The sequence below is a fragment of the Cucurbita maxima genome, unplaced genomic scaffold (assembly GCF_002738345.1).
Source record: "Cucurbita maxima cultivar Rimu unplaced genomic scaffold, Cmax_1.0 Cma_Scf00037, whole genome shotgun sequence".
Taxonomy (NCBI): Eukaryota; Viridiplantae; Streptophyta; class Magnoliopsida; order Cucurbitales; family Cucurbitaceae; genus Cucurbita; species Cucurbita maxima.
In genome coordinates this window covers 1,409,408-1,432,039 of record NW_019272053.1, presented here as the reverse complement: position 1 = coordinate 1,432,039, position 22,632 = coordinate 1,409,408, and the positions used below count along the sequence as shown (strand labels likewise).

Genomic DNA, 22,632 nt, shown 5'->3' with positions numbered 1-22,632 from the left:
GGGTTTTGATTGATTGCAGATAAGGCTTGTGCTATCTGTTGTAATTGCTCAGAAGAAAAATTTGGAATGGAATTAGGTGACTGTTCTTCTGTATTCAACTGTGAAACATCGGCCATATTGGCAGATGATCGGTATCCACGATGATTGTGTTGATTGACTTGTCTTGTCCTTGTAGAATTATTTTTCTGTCGACACCGATCTTCTGTATGTCCTCTTCTATCACAAAACTTACAATGAAACTTAAGAATTCGACACTCATTGATTGTATGACCACTTTTATTGCAGTGTTCACACGATTTGTCCTTGGCGAATTTTGAATATGTTGTTTTCTTCTACACTGCTGATGCAATCGAGAAATTCTCAGTAGGTTCAGAAGTTACCTGTCGCTGCATCTCTTCTTGTACAAGTAATGAATAAGCTTGCCTCACATTAGGTAATGGAGACATCATCAATATGTTAGATCTCACCGTTTTATAAGACTCATTAAGCCCCATGAGCAATTGCATCAACTTGTCTTCTTCGCGTTGATCAATATGTATTTGACATTGATTACACGTAAATGGTGTGCGGTACGCTTCCAGTTCATCCGAGAGTGCTTTGAGCTTGGTGAAATATGTTGACAGTGCCATGGTTCCTTGTGACATCGTTGCTATCGAGTTTTGTATTTGAAAAATTGTTGGAGCATTCTTTTGTGAGAATTGATCGCGAAGATCAACCCACACTTGATGAGCTGTCTTGGCGTGAATAATGCTTTTAGTGATATCTGCTTCAACAGAATGAGTTAACCAAGATATTATCATACTGTTGCACTGATTCCAGAGTTCGAATTCGGTTGAATTTGCATCTTGGGGCGGTTTCTCAATTGTGTCATCAATGAAGCCAATTTTCTTCTTGGCAATAAGAGCATGCATAACTGATTTACTCAAGGATTCGTAATTTGCTCCATTTAATTTGATTGGAACAAGTGAATATCCTGGCTGATCAGAGTGATGCATATAGTAAGGATGTGTTAAATCAACCTCCAAAATTTTAAAGCTGGATTTGGTTGATTCCGCCATAAAGGAAATTTTGATATTTAAGAACACCACGATCGATGCTCTGATACCATGTTAAGAAATAGAAATAGAAAATAGAATTGGAAAACTGTATGATCTTCATTCAGGTTTATCACGTTTGAATAGATACAAACTATTAACTAATACCTAAAAATAGAAAAAAAATATATATAACTAACTAAATCTTGTAAATAAATAAAATACACCATTAATCAAATTTATACTAACAACTCCCTAAATATGTCAGATATATTTTAACTAATATATCTTCAAAATATCCTCTTAATAGAGATAGAGGGACAAAAATGAGAGAAAAGGTGTAAAAAATGTTGTAGGTGTTGTTTTTAGACAATTGATAAGATAATCGCAACTGAAATTCTTTTCGGTGAGAGGAAATCGTTTGACAGGAAGTTGTTCGAAGAAAATAAAGATGCGAAAAATAATAACCGAGAGAGAATTGCGGAAGACTTTTGATTAAAATGAGGTGTCTATCTCTTCTGGAGAGATTTACCTATTTAAATATCTAACTTATCCTAAAAATGGCAGAAGAGTGGCCAACTAAATCTATGCCACTTCCTACGAACCGTAGCGACCCCTAAATAAGTAAAACGTAGGAAGGAGATAGAAAGTTGGCCAGAAAATTGCACACGAATCAGGTAAGGAAGAAGAGATCCGACGGATCTGGGTCAGACCCGAATCAAATACCCGCGACTCAAACCGTGTCGGCTCAGCCCAATTCCATAGCGACCCCTAGGCCCACACTTGCAACCCAAACCGTAGCGGCCCTACATAGCCTTATCCCACGACGCGTGTTTGCAATACCCGCGACCCACGCCCTGGATCGCATGCAACCCACCTACAAACCCGAGAGCTGAGGCCCACTTACCTCAGCCCAGTAAGCCCAAAACCGTAGCCCAAACAATAGCGCCTCGACCCGACTCAACCCGCTTAGGTGCTGCCACGTGTCAAGCTGCTACGCAAGTAGCCCTTCGGTTTTGAGCGGCTTCCTCGACGTATACGACTCGATTTTTAATTTTTTACCCGATTTTCAACATTTCAACCCTCCCCAACCTGTTTTTGGTCCTGATTAAGGTAATTGAGACCGTTTTAGAGTCCTATTTAACATTATTACTTAGATTATTAATTCAAATGTGAAGTACTAATGAAAAGTGACAAATAGTGCATACGAAGTGAACCCTGAAAACCTTTGGAGCAGCTCCCGAGGAACAGGAGCTTACATTTATTAAATTAGGGATTACTTGGTTAAGGTCAACCAAGTAAGTGGTCTTACTGTAGGATAGGCTAATGAGCTATGATGATGTATGAGTTGTATCGTATGATGATGTATAAGTTATGATGCATGATGATGTGCGTAATATATATATTTCGATGTATGACGTACTTGATATGCTTGCTGCACTTATAGCGATATGATGAGTATGATGATTGCATGACGTTTGTCTTCATATGTTGATGTTTTATGTATTAAGCATGCTATATGATGATGAGTGTCATATTGCATCAGGTCGATAGACTAACATAGGATATAACCCTAAGAGCATGAAAATGATATTAATATAAATATCCAACAATCATGTGTTACTTAATGTAACAAAGAGATGAGACGAGAGCGTTGTGTCATAATAGATGATAAGATGGAAATTAGAGGGAACTCATGCATGTTGTATGTTCATAAGCATAGGGATACTTCCCCTACGCGCACAGTATGATGATGAGCAGAGTGATCATGAGGAGCATGACATCAGGGGTTCCGCTGATCTCTAGAAGTTTCTACAGAGTAGCTTAACCAGAAAGGGTCCAGGGGGCGTACGAGCCCTCTAGGGATGCACACTCACACGTGTGGGTCGTGTGTAGGGAAGTACTACACAACCATATTAGTCCGAGACTGGAGGTCACCCCTAAATGAGATAGAGATAGGTCCCAAGAGCATGATTGTATGTGTTTGCATCTGCATGACCCCTTGTAGTAGGGACACTTACTGAGTATTCTTCGAAATACCCAGGCCGTGTGCCACATCATTTTTCAGATGAAGATAAGACGCACCTGTACGGAGGATGACAACATCGCAAGTAGAGACTGTGGCATAATAAATGAGCATAGTCTTAGGTTATAATAGGTTGTTTTGTAGTTCATCGTTTTAAGTTATTTTGTATTTGTTTTTATTTTCTAAATTTCAGTATTTCATATTTAAACAAGTAAGACCATGACTGTATTTTTCAAAGAAAGAGGTTATAAATGTTTTCGACATTTATACTATAGATGATGTTTTCTTTTAAGAGTTATATTTCCACATAAGAAGTGAGCATGAGACATTTGTAGCGACTCCGAGTATGTAGAAATTTAGGATTGTTATAATAGCTCAATCCCACTGCTAACAAATATTGTCTTTTTTGGGGCTTTCCCTTTTGAACTTCCCCTCAATGTTTTTAAAACGCGTCTGCTAGGGAGAGGTTTCCACACTCTTATAAAGAGTGTCAATCTACCCCCTTCTGATCCCGCGTTTGCTAGGGAGAGGTTTCCACAATCTACCCCCTTCGGATCCCGCGTCTACTAGGGAGAGGTTTCCACACCCTTATAAAGAGTGTTTGATTCCCCTCTCCAACTGATGTGAGATCTCACAATCTACCTCCTTCGGGTTCCAACGTCCTAGCTGACACTCGTTCCTTTCTCTGATCGATGTGGGATCCCCACCAAATCCACAGCCCAAAGCTGATGTGGGATCTCCCCCCTTTGGGTCCCAACGTCCTTGTCGACACTCGTTCCTTTCGTCAAGCATCCTTACTGACACACCGTCTCGTGTCTACCCCTGGGGCCAAGCGTCCTTACTTACACACCGCCTCATGCTCTGATACCATTTGTAACAGCCTAAGCCTACTACTAGTAGATATTTTTCTCTTTGGGCTTTCCCTTTCGGGCTTCCCCTCAAGGTTTTTAAAATGTGTCTGCTAGAGAGAGATTTCAAAACCTTTATAATGGGTGTTTCATTCTCCTCCCCCAACCAATATGGGATCTCACAGTCCAAGCATAAACTAAATCCCTCTCGACAATGAGAGGGTGAGACCTCATTGTTTAAGTCTTGAAATTAGCACGCAAGGGAACTATTCATCTGCTTGCTCCATACAGGAATGCAAGAATTTCATCCCGTAAGATTATATCCCCAATTCTCTATTTGATCAATTTCCCAAAATTGTAGGCACATTGAAACGGTTACAAAAAGTCCTTCTCACCCATTAAGTCAAAGGATAAGACCCATCAACAGGAGTTCATAACAATAACAACTCATTCTTATGATCTAGTGCTAGATTAAGATTGAGTCGTATATGATTATCCTGGTAAAATGTTAATCTTCTAAATTAAACAAAATTATAAATAGAGATTAAATTGTTTGCCGTTCAATCTTAAAAGAAGGTTGTTAACAACATGTAAAGTAAACTCTTGAAAGCATCAAAAGAATGTTAATAACATGCAAGAATAAAAAAGTTGGACTTGGACTTGTGAAAATTAAAATATTCATAAAAAAATATTTGAAACAATAAATAACAATTTGAATAATTTTAAATAACTTCAAAATCTTATTATTAACCATAACCTTTTGTATATTTTATTTCTAAGTGTTTACGCCACTCAATTTAATGTTTTTATATATATATTTTTTTTAAAATGAAGAAGTTTCCTCTCATCAACAATTAAATGATAATTCTTTAAAGTCAATCAAATTGGTCTCTTTATTAAAATAAAATCAACGGACAACAGAAGGGTATTTATAAAATTGGTAAAGTAATTTTATTTAATAAATTTGACACAAGAAAATGACACTTAAAATTCCAATATCACATTATATTCTCTTTCTCAGTCTAAAAATTGAACTTTCAAGTTAATTCCGTCTCATTCTAATAATTCCGTGCAAATGGATATTTAACCATTTTAAATTGTTGTGGTCAACTCATACGAAGAAGACAGGAATGGAGAAGCGTTCTCCATACTCGTTCTTACCTCTTATTTCAATTCTTATTTTTACGGAAAATTCTCTATACTTAATAAGTCACAACCAATAAGGTAAATATCGAATATATCGATAAACTATCTAAATTAAATTTCAACTCATCTAGTATGAACTAAACTTAATTATGAGTCCAATCAATTTATTCTTCAAATAATCGGGTCTGACTCGGTGATTAATGGGCATTATCACCCATTAGTGAAAGAAACCAAACAATCCAACTTTTATTTTTATTATTATTATTATTATTAGAAAGAATACGTTAAAGCAATAGACGATGGCTAAAAGAAAAAAAGGGGGAAAAGGATTATTTTAATTTTTGTAATGTTTTCTAATTAAGATGCTTTCAAGATGACATTAACAATGGCTGAATTTCATCAGGCTTCCATAATTTAAGGAATAAAACAAACAAGAGAAACCGAAGCTTTTACCTAAATAAGAAGAGAAGAATAGAAGACCAAGATGATGACATATAAATAATTAGATAAGCTATTTACTTGATTTCAACCATTTTCTATAATACTATTTTAATCCATACATTAAATCAATCTCTATAACACTATATTAATCCATACATTTAAAACAGTCTTTCACACTATACATCTATCTAACAATTTAAAAGTAGAATCACCAAGAGCAATTATGTATCATAAAGTAGAATCACTAGAGTTTAAAATCTTAATTGATACAATGTATCATAAATTGTTTGATTCATCCGACCCAATCTTCAAAAGCATTCTAGTTCGTGTGCACTTTGACTAGCTTATCTTCAAAAGCATTCTAGTTTGTGTGCACTTTGACTAGCTTATCTTCAAAAGCATTCTAGTTTGTGTGCACTTTGACTAGCTTTACAAGACAATCGTAAAATCCTACAATATCTCATTATTAAGAAAACTCATGGCGTAGTACCAAAGTTTGAACTTGTAAGAGAGGAGAACAAAACATTCTTTATAAGTGTGTAAAAACCTCACTCTAGTGTTTTAAAAACCTAGAGAGTAAGTCCAAAAGGGAAACCCCAAAGAGAACAAGATCTGCTACCAATGAGCCTCCGCATGAACTTGTTCCATCTAAAGTCATTTACTATTTGCCCAATAACCATCCAGAATAATTTAAATTAATTGTAATCTTGTGTATTGGGTATAAATCAACTGCCTAATTTCAACACATTTACATTCTAACTTTGAAATTAAACCAGTCTCTATCTGAAAATAGTTGTATCACTAGCCTGGTAGGAAATTTGATCAATTATGGGGTAATCACCCGGTGTTCAGAACAACACAATGATAAAACGAGGCCTACTAAGTTATATCAAAAATGGCTGCTTGATGTAACATAAATATACTTAATCGAGTAAAATCAACTAGAGGAACCAAAGAAACCATGTCTTCATACTCAACAGCTAAAGACGTTATGAAGTGATGATGCTGGCAATCTAATACACAAGAAGGAAACTGCTCATTTCTATAAGCATTTGGTGCTAGATAGGGCTCAGATAGTTCACAAATCTACCTGTCATCAAGTTCGGGAAGATGTGTCAAAGCATTGGCTTATACATATCTATCTCAGCAGATGTGCACCAAAAAATTTAAGTCAATAACTGATATACTGAAGCAAGGAACCATGGTCAAAATCACACTATTAAATAACAGTTGCAAGATTTATAAGTAATTCAGAACTGTAACCATGTAGCAGAAAGTTAAGGGCATGGTAATACTTCATTAGTATGTCTATCTAATTCCCCTCTTTTGAAATTTGTCAATTTTATTTCGTGAGGCCATTCCACTTTTATCATACATGTAGAGATTCCCAGGTCAAATAATAGTCCCATTCTTTGAATTTGTAAAAAATAAATGCTGTGGTAAAAGGGAACTGCAACCCGTACAATATTCAAGAGAAGCAATAATAGAGTGAGGCATGTCATGGCAGCTAAAGACTTTCACTAGCTTCCTGAATCTAATATTTAAGCATATAGAACTTCAATCCTAATGAAATTGGTTCATTTCCTTGGTCTGCTAATTACAAAGATGAACAGGAACAAGCATACTCAAAGAAGATGCTTCTTCGCTTCCAACCTTAATGGTCAGTTCTTAATAAGGAGACAGAAGGGAATAATTTCTCTGGAATTGCATTTTCACTTGTTTCCAACTATATAACTTCACCCAAAACTTGCAGCCTTTATCAGGCATCTCATCCAAATTATGAGGTTGTTTGGAGGGAGACTTCTTTCAAGTTCAGTTCCAATAAATGAACGAACAGTAAGTAATTTTTCGGAGTCAAATTCACTAGAAATGAGTTAATAAGAACATTGACAGACGGAAGAGACTATTTTATTGCATCAATTATCTAAAGGATTTACTCCCAAGAGAGCCATGAGAAAAAGACTGAGTTCAGTACTCAACATAATCGTGCAGACAGGATGCTTCAAGGGGCCAAAGAGATGAAGAACATGAGGTTCCATCAGACTGATAACATGGAAGTCATTAATTTTCATCATTTTAGAGAAGTCACACATAAGTAATCTATTTGAACCAACTTGCAGAGTTATTTTACAAGTCATAAAACAGGGAAACATTAAGATCTCATGAAAATTGACATTTGTACACTCTAAAGAACACCCTCTGATTTTATTCCTGACAATCATTCACCAGCATTGACCACTTTCCTCTCGTTTGGTCCACATTCAGTACATGATAAACATTACGCAGGGCATAATTTCTATCACATCCAGGATGCTGAACATGATCATGGTTACATTGTAGACAGTACACCCTAATCCAGATAGCTCCTCACTTCCGATCACAAAACTCACAAAATGAACAGCGCATCTTTTGTACTTTCTATAATCGAGATCCTCGACCATTTTGATAGGAAGCAGTAAAATAGAAATTGAAAATACTTTTGTGCGATTGTACCTTTTCTTATCATTCTGTATCCTAAAATGTACTCAATACCAAATAATGAAATTCCACGTTTCAGCTAACTGAACGGTGGTATGGTAGCATGGAAATCGATTTTAATTGGCAAGCTATCGAGGCCTAATTTTTTTTGGCTGCACCAACATACATTCCGAGGAACTATTTCTATAACTTAATATAGTTAACTAGTACTAAAATTCAATGCGACTGAAATCAACTGGAAAAATAAAAAAGCAATGAGATTAGGAAGCAAGAAACAGAAGAGGATTAACCTTGTACGGAGGCGCTAGCTTCGGCGGGCAGCTCAGAAACAAGGCAAGCGGAGGCAATTGCGCTATGAATAGGTCGAAGAGAGCTCAATTCTCGTCGCAACAACCTAAAAAATCGCATCAGAATGAAATTTAAGAGAGAAAAAAAAAAAAGTAACATCAAAACAAGAAGATGAATCTAAAGAAGCAAAGCAGCAACCTTAGAGAGTGAGGGGAGATTGAAATTCTTCGAGATACGAAACTTGAGCGCACCGAAGGAAGCGCCGATGAAACGGAAACATTTCTAGCGGAGGAAGCGGTGGATATTCTAGAAATTGCTCGAAGACACGACGATCTGAGCGCAACTGAAGCTGCCATTTCCGACTGAATTCTGTGAATTACGAACCCTAAAACCTCCCCAAAATCCCCCGTCACTGGAAAAGAAGTAGAAACAAAATTGGGGGTTTCGGATATTGGATTTTCAGAAGGAAAGCCCATGGATTGAAATTGGGCCTCCACTAGTAGAATGAGATTTAGAATATAATTCTTTTTTTTTTCCTTTTCCATATATTTTAATTTCATTAAATTTTAACAAAATTCAACCAAAATTAATTTCGAGTGGATCGAACACTAAATAAATCAAAACCAAGCTCGTTTCGTTTCATGGAGTCGAGAAAGATCGTTTCTCTGTGGTACTAAGCTGGTTTTTACATGCCTAAACTCGAGTTAAATACTCAACTACCTTCACTCACAGAAAGAACACGATTTTAGTTTAGATTTTCTTTTATGAGTAGAAGATTCGACATTCGGAGAGTTTACTTAAAACAATTATCAATCCGCTCGAATCCGTCCACAATTTAGATGAAATTTGTATGGAGTAAAAATGGACGGAAGAAAGTGAGACAAAGCCATGCATTTCCATATGCTATAAAATGGAGCAAACACACCCATTTTGTTCTTGGTTTGCCGCATACTAAAGATTGTCTTCTTGTTGTTGTATACCGATTTAATAAAATGACTCATTTTATTGCATGCAACAAAACCTATGATGCAAAGCATATTGTTGACGGTAAGAAAATAGTAAAGTTACATGGAATTCCAGAACTATTGTTAGGATAGAAATGTTAAATTTTTAAGCCATTTTTGGAAAATATTATGAGGTAAATTGGGTACCAAATTGTTGTTTTCAACTACATGTTATCGTGATGGGAAAATTAGGGGTGAACATTCAACCCAGCAACCCAACAACTCGGACCAACCCAATAACCCAGACCAACCCAACCCGAACTATAAAGGTTGGGTTGGGTTGGATTAGCATTTCGGGTAGGTTGAGTTCATTTTTTTGAATCTGAACTGAATCGGTTCGATTTCGGGTTCATGGGTAAAACCTTCGAGTTGACCCGAGACAAATAAAAATATATAAAATATATTAAGAATACTGATGTATTACCGGGTTTGCCAGACACTCACGTCTGAGTTCAACCCTTGCCAAATGCATATTTTTGTTTTTATTTTTAATTTCTTTGTTTTGTTTATATTATTTTTTTATTTTTAATTTCTTATATATATATATATACATTTTGTATAATTTTTTTATATTTTTTTATTATTATTATTATTTTTTTGTTAAGTTTATTTTATATACATATATTTTAAAAATACCTAAATTTTATACCTAAATACAAATGTTTAATAATTATAATTTATACGTATGTTTAATAATTATATATATATATAATTTTAAAACATATCTTAAATTACAATATATTTATTTATTATTTATTGTATCATAATTTATATATATTTTTATTTTTCTAATAGATTAAGGTAAGATATAAATAAGCATATTTCAATTAAAATATTTTTATATATTTTTTATTTTTGTTATATACAATACTCTTAAACTAATCATTTTTATTGTTTACTTAATTTCATGATCGGTTTGTTATTTTAACTAATTTTTAAAATTGTTGGTATTTAATTGTCTTTAGTTTTATGACAATGTTTAACTATGTTACAATTCTCGCTCGTTGTTTTTTAATTTATTATTATTATTTTTTGTCAATAATTATAGTTCGATTTGTGTTTGTTTGTGAACTTTTAATATATTTTAGATTGTATCCGAATAATTATAAATTATGGATAAATAAAACTTAAAAAAAAATTTGACAACCCCCAACCCGAAAATAGAGGGTTGGGTTGGGTCGTGAAAAGTTTTGGGTTGGGTTGGGTTACCAATCCAACCAACGTGAACTTTTGGGTTGGGTCGAAAAAATCCTCCAATCGGACCCAACTCGGACCATGTACACCCCTTGGGCAAACTGAGGTGGTTAATAGCGTTACTTAAGCTATTATTTCTAAGAATATTAAGTCTTGAAACAAATGTTTGTTATTTGTAGAGTTCGAATATAATATAGCAATTTATAGTACCACCCATTGTTCTTGTTTCAAAGTTGTTTATGGATTTAATTTGACTCTTGATTTGCTTCCTATTCATTATAATATTTTTGTGAGTGAAGTAGCCAAAAGTAAGGCAAATTTGATCCATAAGAGATGAAGGAGAGAATTGAGAAATAAAATTCTAAAGTTGTTTCAAGAATTAACAAAAGGACGGAAGGAACTCATTTTTCAACTCTATGACTGAGTTTAGATACATTTTCGCTAGGAGAGATTCTCATCTCAAAAGAAGACAAAGTTACATCCATGAGATGATGACCCTTACCAAGTTCTTGAAAAATTAATAATAATGTCTATAAAATTGATCTTATAGGAGATTTTTTGGTACATTTTATTTTCAATATTGCTGACTTGAGTTCTTTTAGTTTAGGTGATAATTTTTCTGATTCGAGAACGAATCCTTTTGAACAAGGAGAAGATGATAAGGATCATGGTATTCTAAATGTTTCAACATGACCTATTACACGATCCAAGAGCAAGAAGATTCAACAAAATATTAATTCTTCATCTACAAAATTGGATAGACTCGGTTCAACCTCCATTTCATGTATTACAAACTGATATGATTGATAAAGAACCATTTGAAGCTCGGGAAGTAAATATTTGCATGGTTGAAGTTGGGAGGATGATGAAGAACCATTTCTTGGGTTAGCCATTTGGAACTTGGGAGGATGATGTTGCTCTAAATCCTTTAGAGGTCATTTGAATCTTAAATCGAAGGTAAATCGTCATAGGGGCATTTTAGTCATTTTGACTATTTCTTGGGTTAGCCATTTATCATTATCCATTGACCACCATACATACCCTTAAAATATCGTACTTTACTCAACTTTAAAATTTTATGGGCAACGGTCTTTAGCTGGTTATTTTAACATTACTTAAATTTTAAGTAATTTACTTAGTTCAGAGTCTTAACTCATGGTTCTTAGCCAAATGTTTTCATGATCCCCTAGTTCTTTACTTAACTTAAGGTTTATCTTGAATTTCAAATGAGGCCGGTAAGTATTTCTTAACTAAAAGTCTAAATTGGCTACTTACCTCATCATTCACATTCAGGTCCTTGGTTCTCGAGCTTCCAATATTCAAATTACTCTAAATTTTCTTTGGTAGATTCATCTTTGGGTCTAGTTTCTAGAACTATAAAAAAAGTTCTTAAGTATTGATCTGGTTTGGATATAATATTTTAAAAAATGAGGGAGAATCCAGTTTAGGGCTAGCAAGGCTAGTTTAATTGAACCGCCCACGTCATCTTCTTCTTTCCCAAAACATGGGAAGAAGACTTGATGGTCATTACCAAGCCCTTCTAAAACTTTGCTTCCGCCGTACTTAGAAGAGTTAAGGAATAATTTCACACCTTCTCATGGTCTATAACCTAAGTTATAAGTTGTTGAATGTCGTCGAAAACAACACTCTCACTGGAGTTGAAAAAAAATATTGGTTGGGATGTTCTCAGCATATTCAACTCCCAATTTCTTCATAGAAGTTCTTCCTTATCTTTCATAGAACTTCCTTATCTTCATGTTGAGTTTGCATGAATGTTTAGATTATCTTTTGTGCTTTAAATGATCAATAAGAATATCCCTCTAATAAAGCATACATGAGAGAGCCAAATTAAGATTACAACGCTAGAGCTAGAGTAGTTTTCACATTGATCTAGGTCAGTACGTTTCCACTGAATACCCTAGGATCGTAAGTGGTTATCAAAGGACTAGACCTAAGTGCACCTAGAGATTAGATTAGCCTCGAGAAACTTCATAGACGGGGAGATAACAACAATCAATCACCCGGAGCATAGATCACAATAGTCCATTCTCCTTTTTAACGCAACATAAAACATTAAAAATAGAATTCATCTCAAAATTTCGTCCTAGATGTATTTTTGTAATTTCATACATCTTAACAGAGAAGGTACTTAATAGAGAAGGATCATATTCAAGAAATAACCTTTAAGAGTTTATAGAATATGGATAAGATTAGATGACTCATACTTTCAACATTATTGATATGACCTACCGTATAGTTATTACAAATGATTTAATCCAAATTGTTCGAGTGAAACCTATTGAATAGGATATCTAGTTTGTATACGATTGAATCACAAAATATTTAATCTCTCCCATCTATTTATATCTCATCTTAGTATATTAAATATAAAAGGATAAATTTTTATTTAATTAGTATTAAATTAGATTAATGGACTATATATTAAAATATTTTATAATATTTAAATATGGTTTGAATAATATATTTAAATATATTAGATATATATATGATATATTAGGTATTATAATATATTATTTCGAATTTGAAAATGAAATTTAAATTAAATCAAGTTAAATAGATAATGAAATAAAAACAAAAATAACGTTTGTAGATTAGTATGATTTGCATGTCTTATGTGACAATCGTACTCTATTAAAATTCATTACTTAATTGTGTGACACTTACTTTCGTCTTCGAGTAAATCAACCAATTAGAATTTAGGTTGTCGTTAACATGAGCAGACGTATAATCAAACCTCTAGTCCTACTCTTGAGAAAAAGTTTTAGGAACGAGAAGAGAGAATTTTAAAAAAACATTTGGAAATCAATTTTAAGAAAGTAATGTTACATTCTAGCAAAAAGAATAAGTATCAACGGACTATAAATTTTTCCTATTTAACCTTAGGTCATTAATATACCTTTAACATATTATTTAATGCGGAAATACCTTAAGAGACTCTTCTTATAAATGCAAAATTAACCTTGTGCCTCATTTATTACCTCGAAAAAAAAAATAATAACAAAGGAAGAAATGTCTTATACTAACCTGTACTATTAAATTTGAAATGCAAATCTATCATATGCATGTGCCACAGTCACAGGATTTTCAATGCTTTCATCGATCCCACAGGGGCGCCTTGCTTTATCTGAAAATATAGTAGCATGAGGCTTGAGTATTTTAAGAATACTTAGTAAGCGACCTCTTATTAAGATTATGCAACAAAAACATGTGAATGCAATGACAGACAACTTGAATTTGTACCATATACTCTACACACGTCCATATGTGCGAGTATGGACTCACCAGTCAGTTCGCACACTATTGGGCCCCTTCCCTTATCAGGCAAGCATACTCTAGGAGCTCTTTATGCCGGACACTCGTTAGAATTAGTAACCATCACAACAGCATTATGTAAAACATAATGATAGTTCTCCTGCCTATTAGTGTACGCATTCGTACCATTGTGATGGAATAAGGGTATCCCTAATGCATGAGGTCCCAATATTTTTCCATTTTCAACATTATTAAATATAATTTTGCTATCATCTTTCATTCATATCATATCATTTCTCATTTTTTAGTTTTCATATCATGCATAATTCTAACGAGGTTTATATTTCAAGTCATTGAGATCATGCTGTATACATACAATTTACGAGACATAGCATATGGTTTCATGCTTTTAACATAACATTTCATGACGTGTGATACATATAATAATTATCTCAATTGTCACATAAAACAATCTAAACACAACATATCACGTCACATTATATCGCACACCAATTCATTCCAAAACAACATATGTTCACATTGCATACATTTACGTATTAAATCATAATAGTCTAAACATAAAATTTATGACACGTGCGAAACTACGGGTACGTGCCAACATGCAACATACAATTTACATAACCTACGATAGTAGGGCCACTTACTTGGTAGGCCTTAGCCGACGTACTCTTTAATAATTTATACGTAAGCTCCTAGCTCATTTTACGCATCTTACGCTATCATAAATTGGTTCCTATTTGATCGTTCAACACCTTTTGTTAGTATTACACAAACATAAACATATTCCAACTTGAAATTGTGAAATACGACCTTAAAATTACCTATTTTTACCTTAAACTAGGTCAAAATGAGGTCTAGGAGGGTCAAAATGGTGCTGAAAGGGTTGAAAATGGGTTCCCGAGCCCAGAAGCCACCGCCGGAGCCGAGAGGATCTTTTGATAAGGCAACCCTAATCCTCAGCCCAACGATCCAAGGTTTTGTTGAAGTAAGAACTACTTGAATCAAAGAAATTAACACCTTCCTATACAAAATTCTAATCAACCAAGAAATAAGGCTAGAATTAGATTACCTCTTACGATCAAAGATCTAGGAGCAAGATTTGGAACCATGTTCTAAATTGAGTCACTTCACAATCGAACTCAATCAAGACCTGATTGAATAGCTCGGATGCAATCTATCACATGAATTGTTTAAAACTTAGAAGTGAAAAGAATGATGCACGGATCTCTGAGGGGAAAGTCTTACCTTGAGAGATCAATTTCATTCATCACAAATCTAATTCTTACATGATAATTTGTGGGTATTTATAGTCTCCCTCCAAAAGAAGTTAGCCATGATTTAATCCCAATCCCCATAAAATCTCACAAAAGACAGAATTTAATTCCAGTCCCCTTAAATCTCACAAGACACGAAGTCAATTTCACCATTACAAACTTTATGAAATTAAAAAATAATAAATAAATTATTCTAACAACTCATGAAATGATGCTTGCAACTTCATCAACTACTTCAACGGTGCAAATATTCACTTCTGAAGCTCCAAATGGTCTTTCCTCAATCAAATCAGCTTGTAACACATAAAATGATGGTTGAACCGAGTCTATCCAATTTTGTAGATGAAGAATGAATGCTTGTTGAATTTTCTTGGCCTTGAATCGTGTAATAGGTTCAGCTGGAATATTTGAAATATCGTGATCCTTATCATCTTCCACCTCTTCAAAAGGATTCGTCCTCGAATCAGAAAAATCATCACCTTGCTTATATTTGATGACATATGCAAATGTTTCAATAAACTTCACCCACTTTGCATGCGATTCAGTTTGCTTTGACCCTTAAGATAATAGAGTGGATCACAAATTCTCTAGTCTATAAATAGTGTTGCCACACGTGCAATGTGCTAACTAAAGCAAACAATTCTTTATCATAGGTAGGATAGTTCTATGCTGCCACATTTAGTTTTTCACTAAAATAGTTTTCGATCTTGCATCAAATCAGCACCTATGCCCAAACCACTTGCATCATACTCAATTTCAAAAGTTTTATTCAAAATTAGGAAAGACAAGCAATGATACATGGGTTAATTTGTTTTATCAAAATTAGGCAAGACAAGTAATGATGCATTAGTTAATTTCTTCTCAAGCTCATTGGATGCATTCTCTTACCTATCTCCTCATTTAAAAACAACATTCTTTTTCATCAAGTCATCCAACGATGCAGCTATGGTGCTAAAATCTTTTATAAATCGCCTATAGAACCTAGCTAACCCATGAAAACTATGAACTTCACTTGTATTTTTTTGGTGTTGGTCAATTCCTAATTGCTCTGACTTCTCTTCATCTACTTCTACTCAATTTTTACCGACTATAAAACTAAGAAAGTTAACTTCTTCAATGCAAAAACTACACTACACTTATTAAAATTAGCATAAAGTTTCTCTTTCTGAGCGTAATCAAAACTGACTTAACATGATTCACATGCTCATGCAAAGTCTTTGAATAAATTAAAATATCATCAAAATATACAACAACATGCTTTCCTAAGTATTTTCTCAAAACGTGATTCATTAAGCGTATAAATGTACTAGGAGCATTAGTTAACCCAAAAGGCATAACAAGTCATTCATACAATCCAAACTTAGTTTTGAAAGCTATTTTCCATTCATCTCCTATATATATATTCTAATTTGATGATATCTAGATTTCAAATCAATTTTTGGAAATAGACATGAACCATACAATTCATCAAGTATATCGTCTAGCTTAGGAATAAGATGTTGATACTTTATGGTGATTTTGTTGATGGCTCTACAATCCACGCACATGCGCCATAATCCTCAGCCCAACGATCCAAGATTTTGTTGAAACAAGAACCCTTAAAGTATTCTAACAACTCATGAAATGATGCTTACAACTTCATCCGCTACTTCAACCGTGCAAATATTCACTTTTGAAGCTCCAAATGGTTCTTCCTCAATCGAATCAGTTTGTAGCACACGAAATGATGGTTGAATCGAGTCTGTCCAATTTTGTAGATGAAGAATGAATGCTTGTTGAATCTTCTTGACCTTGGATCGTGTAATAGGATTAGTTGAAACATTTGGAACACTGTGATCCTATCACCTTTGCGCCAAACGCTGACACGTGGCTCAACCAGGAGAGGCCGCATATGCATGTTGAAGTTGGGTCGAGGCGCAGGTCGTCAGGCGGATCAAGATTCGGTCACAAGTTCTGGGCCGCGATCAGCTACAAAACTTTGTTTGTAGGTGGGCTAGGCTGTCAATGTGAGCCGCAGTATTGAGCTGTAAAACTCCGACGTTCGTTTTCTTTCGTTTTTGAGTCGTCTCTCCTCCTTCTTCCCCTTTATGGCGTTGGTTTGGTTCGAAAAAGACCCAACCTACAGATCCGAGAAGGTACCCCAAAATCGAATGTATATCCTACGTTTTTTGAGGGCGTGTGTTGACTATGGTGCATCAGAGTTCGTCTCCGATGTGTATATGGGTCTCTGGGATGTTTTCGTGACGTAAGTTGGGGATATCGACGTCAGTTTCATATAGTTTTTATCTCGCCAGAGCTTCGTCAATCTTCTCTCTCTCTCGCTTTTCTCACCATTTTTCTTTTCTCGCAGATTACTTCGAGGTGTGGCTGAAGATGATGGCGGGTTGTGGAGATCCAAAGGAAACACCGAGGTCGTGGGTCATTGGGAACGAAAACTCCAACGTTCGCTAGAGTTTTCGAGCCTCGCCAGAGACCACTGAGAACGCTTCTGCTGATTCGTTACATCAACCAAGACTTTGATGACGTAAAACTTAGTAGGAAGAATTGACAAGTAGAAAATTTTCTCTGTAATATATTTTGAGGCATTTTAATCGTGTAAGTGTAAACATGATTTTGGCAATTGATATAACATAGATGGTAAAGACATCATCACTAACATAAAAACGAGTAAAAGAGATTTGGAACAGAGATGTGGTCACATGCAACACTTTAAACAAACATGACCAAAAAATCTAGCCGACCCTACTCTTATAGGTGAAATGTAAATAAATTAATTTTAGGAGCATTTGCATTAATAAATGTGTGCGAGATTGACCACGGACTTCATTTATTTAATATTTTTGTACGATTTGTTTCCCTATTTCATGTGCAAAATGAATTAAAAATAAAAACATCAAAACTTACCCTAAAATTTTACTTCATTAAATGAAGTTATAATTAATTTGACCCTATTTTTTTCAATTTTGTATTAAATCCCTTTAAATGCAAATAAAAATATTAGTTTTATTTTTGTCAGATTAGGTAAAAAAAATGGCAAAAATAAAAATAAATATGGGCTCGAGTTTAATTGGTAGAAGTTCAAGTCTAAACCCACCTCACTATGGAGATAAAAATTGAATTTATTATTTAATTTCTTTTTAAAATTTAAAATTTATAGACTAAATTAAAAGTATTTAAAAATTCAAAAGGAAAGAAAAGAAAAGGACAGTTTTAGAGAGAGAGAAAAAAGACACCAAATAATAAATTCTACATTTTATAAGAATTATCAATAAATAAAAAAAATCAAAAACATTATCCATAGAAAAAAGTCCTCTGTCCACGAGAATCTGGCGCATATATATATATATATATATATATATATATATATATATATATATTTTTAATTAATAAAAAAATTAAGTAAAATAAAATATTTATTTATTTATTTATTTATATATTTAGTTTAATTTTTAATTAAATAAGTTATCATACCATAAAAAAAATGTTTAATAAATTCTAAATGCTCTTGCTCATCTTTAATAGTCGATTGCGTTTCTTCGTTCCTCTCCCACTTAATGATTAAGGCGGGTTGCTCTAACCCCTTACCGCTCGTTCCTCTTTTCTTCTATGAAAATCCCGAGGTTTCCTCCTCTCTTCTTCATTCCATACATTCCTCTTTCTTTCACCTCTAGTATAACGATTGCAATAAGTATGTCTAATATTAAGATTGCACAACAACACACACTCGATCTAGATGAAGAACACGAAAAAAATGAAAGAAAAAGTCCAAAGAAAATATATTGGATAGGGGTTGATATGGATGACTTATGATATGTATAGTTATAAAGAATATCAAGAATATATAAAATATATTATCAAAAGAACTATCTACCATGGTAAGAATATTTAGTACTGAATTATAATTTACGATATATATTATATTTCATATTTTATATACACAAATATCATATTTTTTCTTTATTGTTATTTTCATATTTTATATACACAAATATCATATTTTATATATTTCATATTTTATATACACTATATATATATAGAGAGAGAGAGAGAGAGGGTTCATTAGATAAGTTTACCGTACAAATCTAAGAAAAGAACAGAGAACACAATAGGATTTGAAAGAAAATAAATAAATAAATAAATAAATAAATAAATAAATAAATAAATAAATAAATAAATAAATAAATAAATAAATAAAAAAACAAAAACAAACGCGGTTTTTGTGAGTTGTCTCTGCTTGGCGTTTCCTTCACTGAGTGGTAGAAGAGTAGCTAAGCTGAAGAACACAGAGTTACAGAGGCAGAGCTCCATTTCTAGTATTCTTCTCTGTTCGATCTTCTTCCATTTCAAGCTATGCCACTCTAGTTCTCCACTTCCTTCCTCGAATGTCTACTTCCGACCCCAAATCCCGCCCCCGTCCCGCACCGGACCCATCCTCAATGCCTCCTTCTTCTTGGGCCAAACGCACCGGCTTTCGTCCCAACTTCTCCGGCGAGACCAATCCCACTGATTCCGCCCACATCGCTCTTCCGCCCAGGCCCAAGGACCCCGACGCCCATCCGGATCTCGAAGCTGGACGCTCTCGGGGCACTTCTGCAGTTAATGGAGACCCCACCGGTGCCAAGGCGCCTCCTCCACAGCCTCAGCTGCCGTTGGAAAAAGATCAGCCGGTGAAGAGGAGGAAGGATTCCGATGGGTTACCCAAGGGTTCTGGACCTTCTCAGAATGGTCATGCTCTGCCTCCGCCTCCTCCTTCCGAACCGGCGAACCAACCTCGGCGGCGGCCACAGACCGGGGATGATGATGGATTTGTGGATAGACATTCGCACATGAAGTACGAGCTCAGAGATACGCCTGGTCTTGGTGAGTTTTTCACTAAAGAACACTCTATTAGTTATATTGTAGGCTTTGCAAGTGATAAGTTATGTGTTTGTTGGTGCTCAAATTTCAGTTCCGATTGGTCTATATGGATTGCAGCATTATATTTCAATGTTGGGTTCATTGGTTCTTATCCCGCTTGTAATAGTTCCTGCTATGGGTGGCACTCACGTAAGTAGCTTAATGTTACTTGTTTGCAGCGTTTTCACCATATTTAGTTTGGAATTTGCAAAGTTCTTGAACTGATTGAAGTTAGTGGCTTATAGGAGGACACTTCAAATGTGGTATCCACGGTTCTCTTTGTGTCGGGCATTACTACTCTTTTGCATACGTCTTTTGGCTCAAGATTACCGTTGATACAAGGTCCATCACTTGTTTTCCTCGCTCCAGCATTAGCAATTATCAATTCCCCAGAGTTTCAAGGACTTAACGGGAACGTATGCTTCTCCTTTCCTCTGTTTTCTTTTTTATTGCACTATGGGAATTAGCAACTCTCTGCTCTCCACTCAGATGTATTGTTATCTGGCATTGCTGCTGGAAGAGATTATGTAACAGTCCATGCCCTCTGCTAGTAGATATTGTCCATTTTGACTCGTTACGTATGACCATCAGCCTCACGGTTTTAAAACGTGTCTACTAGGGAGAGCTTTCCACACCCTTATAAGGAATGCTTCGTTCTTCTCTCCAACCGATGTGGGATCTCACAATCCACCTCCTTTGGGGGTCTAGCATTCTTGTTGGCACACTACCCAGTGCTTGGCTTTGATACTATTTGTAACAGCCCAAACCCACTGCAGGTAGATATTATCTTCTTTGACCCGTTATGTATGGCCGTCAGCCTCACGGTTTTAGAACACGTCTACTAGGGAGAGGTTTCCATACCCTTGTAAGGAATGCTTCGTTCTCCTCTCAAACTAATGTGGGATCTCACAATTCACCTCTTTTGGGGGTCCAATGTACTCGCTGGCACACTGCCCAGTGCCTAGGTCTGATACCATTTGTAACATCCCAAACCCATTGCTAGTAGATATTGTCCCCTTTGACCCGTTACGTATCACCGTCAGCCTCACGATTTTAAAATGCGTCTACTAGGACGAGGTTTCCATACCCTTGTAAGGAATGCAATGTGAGATCCCACATCGGTTGGACAGGAAACTGAATCATTCTGTACAAGGGTGTGGAAACCTCTCTCTTGTAGATGCGTTTTAAAACAATGAGACTGACAGCAATACGTAACGGGCCAAAACGGACAATATCTACTAGCCAGGCTTGGGCTGTTATAGACTAGTTGTTCGAACGACAAAAAAATTGAACCAGTACTTATTATAGTCAAAGTAATTGAAAGTCCTAGCTTCCTACTAGACTTATTTTTCTTAGCCATGAATGTGACATCTATTTCATTGAGTAAACTAAATAATGTAATAAATTCATTCTCTATAAGTCTCTCCCAATGCGTTTAATCTTTTTACTCGTCCTAAATCCGAAAAATCCTTGCAGAATTTTAAGCATATAATGAAGGAGTTACAAGGAGCAATTATCATAGCTTCAGCTTTTCAAGCACTACTTGGATATAGTGGATTAATGTCACTACTTTTGAGGTATAATGTTCTTAACTCTTAAAAACTTTCTGTTCCCACATTACACTACCAAGTAATTGATTTATATATTTCAGGTTGATCCATCCTGTAGTCGTGGCCCCGACCATTGCTGCTGTTGGACTGTCATTTTATAGCTATGGTTTTCCAGTAGTAGGCGCTTGTCTCGAGATTGGTGTCGTGCAGATACTTTTGGCTATCATATTTTCTCTAGTACGTTCATCTACAAAAGATAGTGACAAAAATTATGCTGTATTACTTGTCCTGTCGCTATTTTCAGTCTAATTCCAAACAAATTACTAACACACGTTCATGGATTCCGCAGTATCTCCGAAAGATATCGATTCTTGGCCATCGTATTTTTCTAATATATGCAGTAAGCTGCTAGTTTCCTTGTATCCTTCTTAAGGTTGTCTTTGAACATGCATGATATTGATTATGATCTTATATTTCATTGCCAGGTTCCTCTTGGGATTGTTATCACATGGGCGTTGGCTTTTTTGCTCACAGAAGCTGGAGTTTATAGTTACAAAGGTTGTGATTCAAATGTTCCTGCCTCAAATATAATATCTGATCACTGCAGAAAACATGTTTCAAGGATGAAGCATTGTAGAGTTGATACTTCTCATGCGCTAAAATCTTCACCATGGTTTAGATTTCCTTATCCGTTACAGTGGGGCACCCCTATCTTCCACTGGAAAACAGCAATTATTATGTGTGTTGTGTCGGTCATCTCGTCTGTGGATTCGGTGAGTAGTCTCGTGTTTCTAGTTTTCTTCTTTAGATCTTTGTTGTTTTGATAATCTTTCTAGCATCACATTTCTTTTTGGTTAGATATGATTATGCAAATATATATGTATACATGTTCATATTATGTGAGATCCCACATCGGTTGGAGAGGAGAATGAAACACTTTTTATTAGAGTGTGGAAACCTCTTCCTAGCAGACACATTTTAAAAACCTTGAGAGGAAGCTCGAAAGAGAAAGCCCAAACAAGACAATATCTGGGCTTGAGCTGTTACAATGGTATCAGAGCTAGACATCGGGCAAAGCGGGGTGGATTGGGGGGTCCCACATCGATTGGAGAAGGGAACGAGTGCCAGCAAGGAAGTTAGGCCTCGAGGGGGGGGGGGG

The 22,632-nt window shown here is 35.2% G+C and overlaps 2 protein-coding genes across 2 annotated transcripts in view; one reads left to right on the top strand and one right to left on the bottom strand.

The window, feature by feature from the left end:
* Positions 1 to 6,251: 6,251 nt before the first annotated feature.
* LOC111468540 lies at positions 6,252 to 8,702 on the bottom strand. Its single transcript, XM_023113788.1, has 3 exons — positions 8,460 to 8,702; positions 8,264 to 8,367; positions 6,252 to 6,585 (listed from the first exon to the last, which is right to left on the bottom strand). Exons 1-3 carry the CDS (start codon positions 8,615 to 8,617, stop codon positions 6,554 to 6,556), a joined length of 294 nt encoding a protein of 97 aa, XP_022969556.1. The 5' UTR covers positions 8,618 to 8,702; the 3' UTR covers positions 6,252 to 6,553.
* A 10,557-nt stretch (positions 8,703 to 19,259) lies between these two features.
* LOC111468525 (nucleobase-ascorbate transporter 12-like) overlaps positions 19,260 to 22,632 on the top strand; it is an 8,780-nt gene continuing 5,407 nt past the window's right edge. The window contains exons 1-7 of the mRNA XM_023113769.1: positions 19,260 to 19,887; positions 19,976 to 20,073; positions 20,169 to 20,339; positions 21,400 to 21,500; positions 21,575 to 21,710; positions 21,823 to 21,873; positions 21,959 to 22,246. Coding sequence (XP_022969537.1) covers positions 19,410 to 19,887; positions 19,976 to 20,073; positions 20,169 to 20,339; positions 21,400 to 21,500; positions 21,575 to 21,710; positions 21,823 to 21,873; positions 21,959 to 22,246 — 1,323 coding nt within the window. The 5' untranslated portion in view covers positions 19,260 to 19,409. The remainder of the gene's footprint in view (positions 19,888 to 19,975; positions 20,074 to 20,168; positions 20,340 to 21,399; positions 21,501 to 21,574; positions 21,711 to 21,822; positions 21,874 to 21,958; positions 22,247 to 22,632) is intronic.

Bases quoted from the DNA above. Each gene is read 5' to 3' on its own strand.
- LOC111468540 (XM_023113788.1), bottom strand. From the start codon at position 8,617: ATGGCAGCTTCAGTTGCGCTCAGATCGTCGTGTCTTCGAGCAATTTCT. The intron at 8,368-8,459 runs GTTGCTGCTTTG...GCGATTTTTTAG, and splicing joins ATCTCCCCTCACTCTCTAAG to GTTGTTGCGACGAGAATTGA. The intron at 6,586-8,263 runs GTTAATCCTCTT...ACTTGATGACAG, and splicing joins AGCTAGCGCCTCCGTACAAG to GTAGATTTGTGAACTATCTG.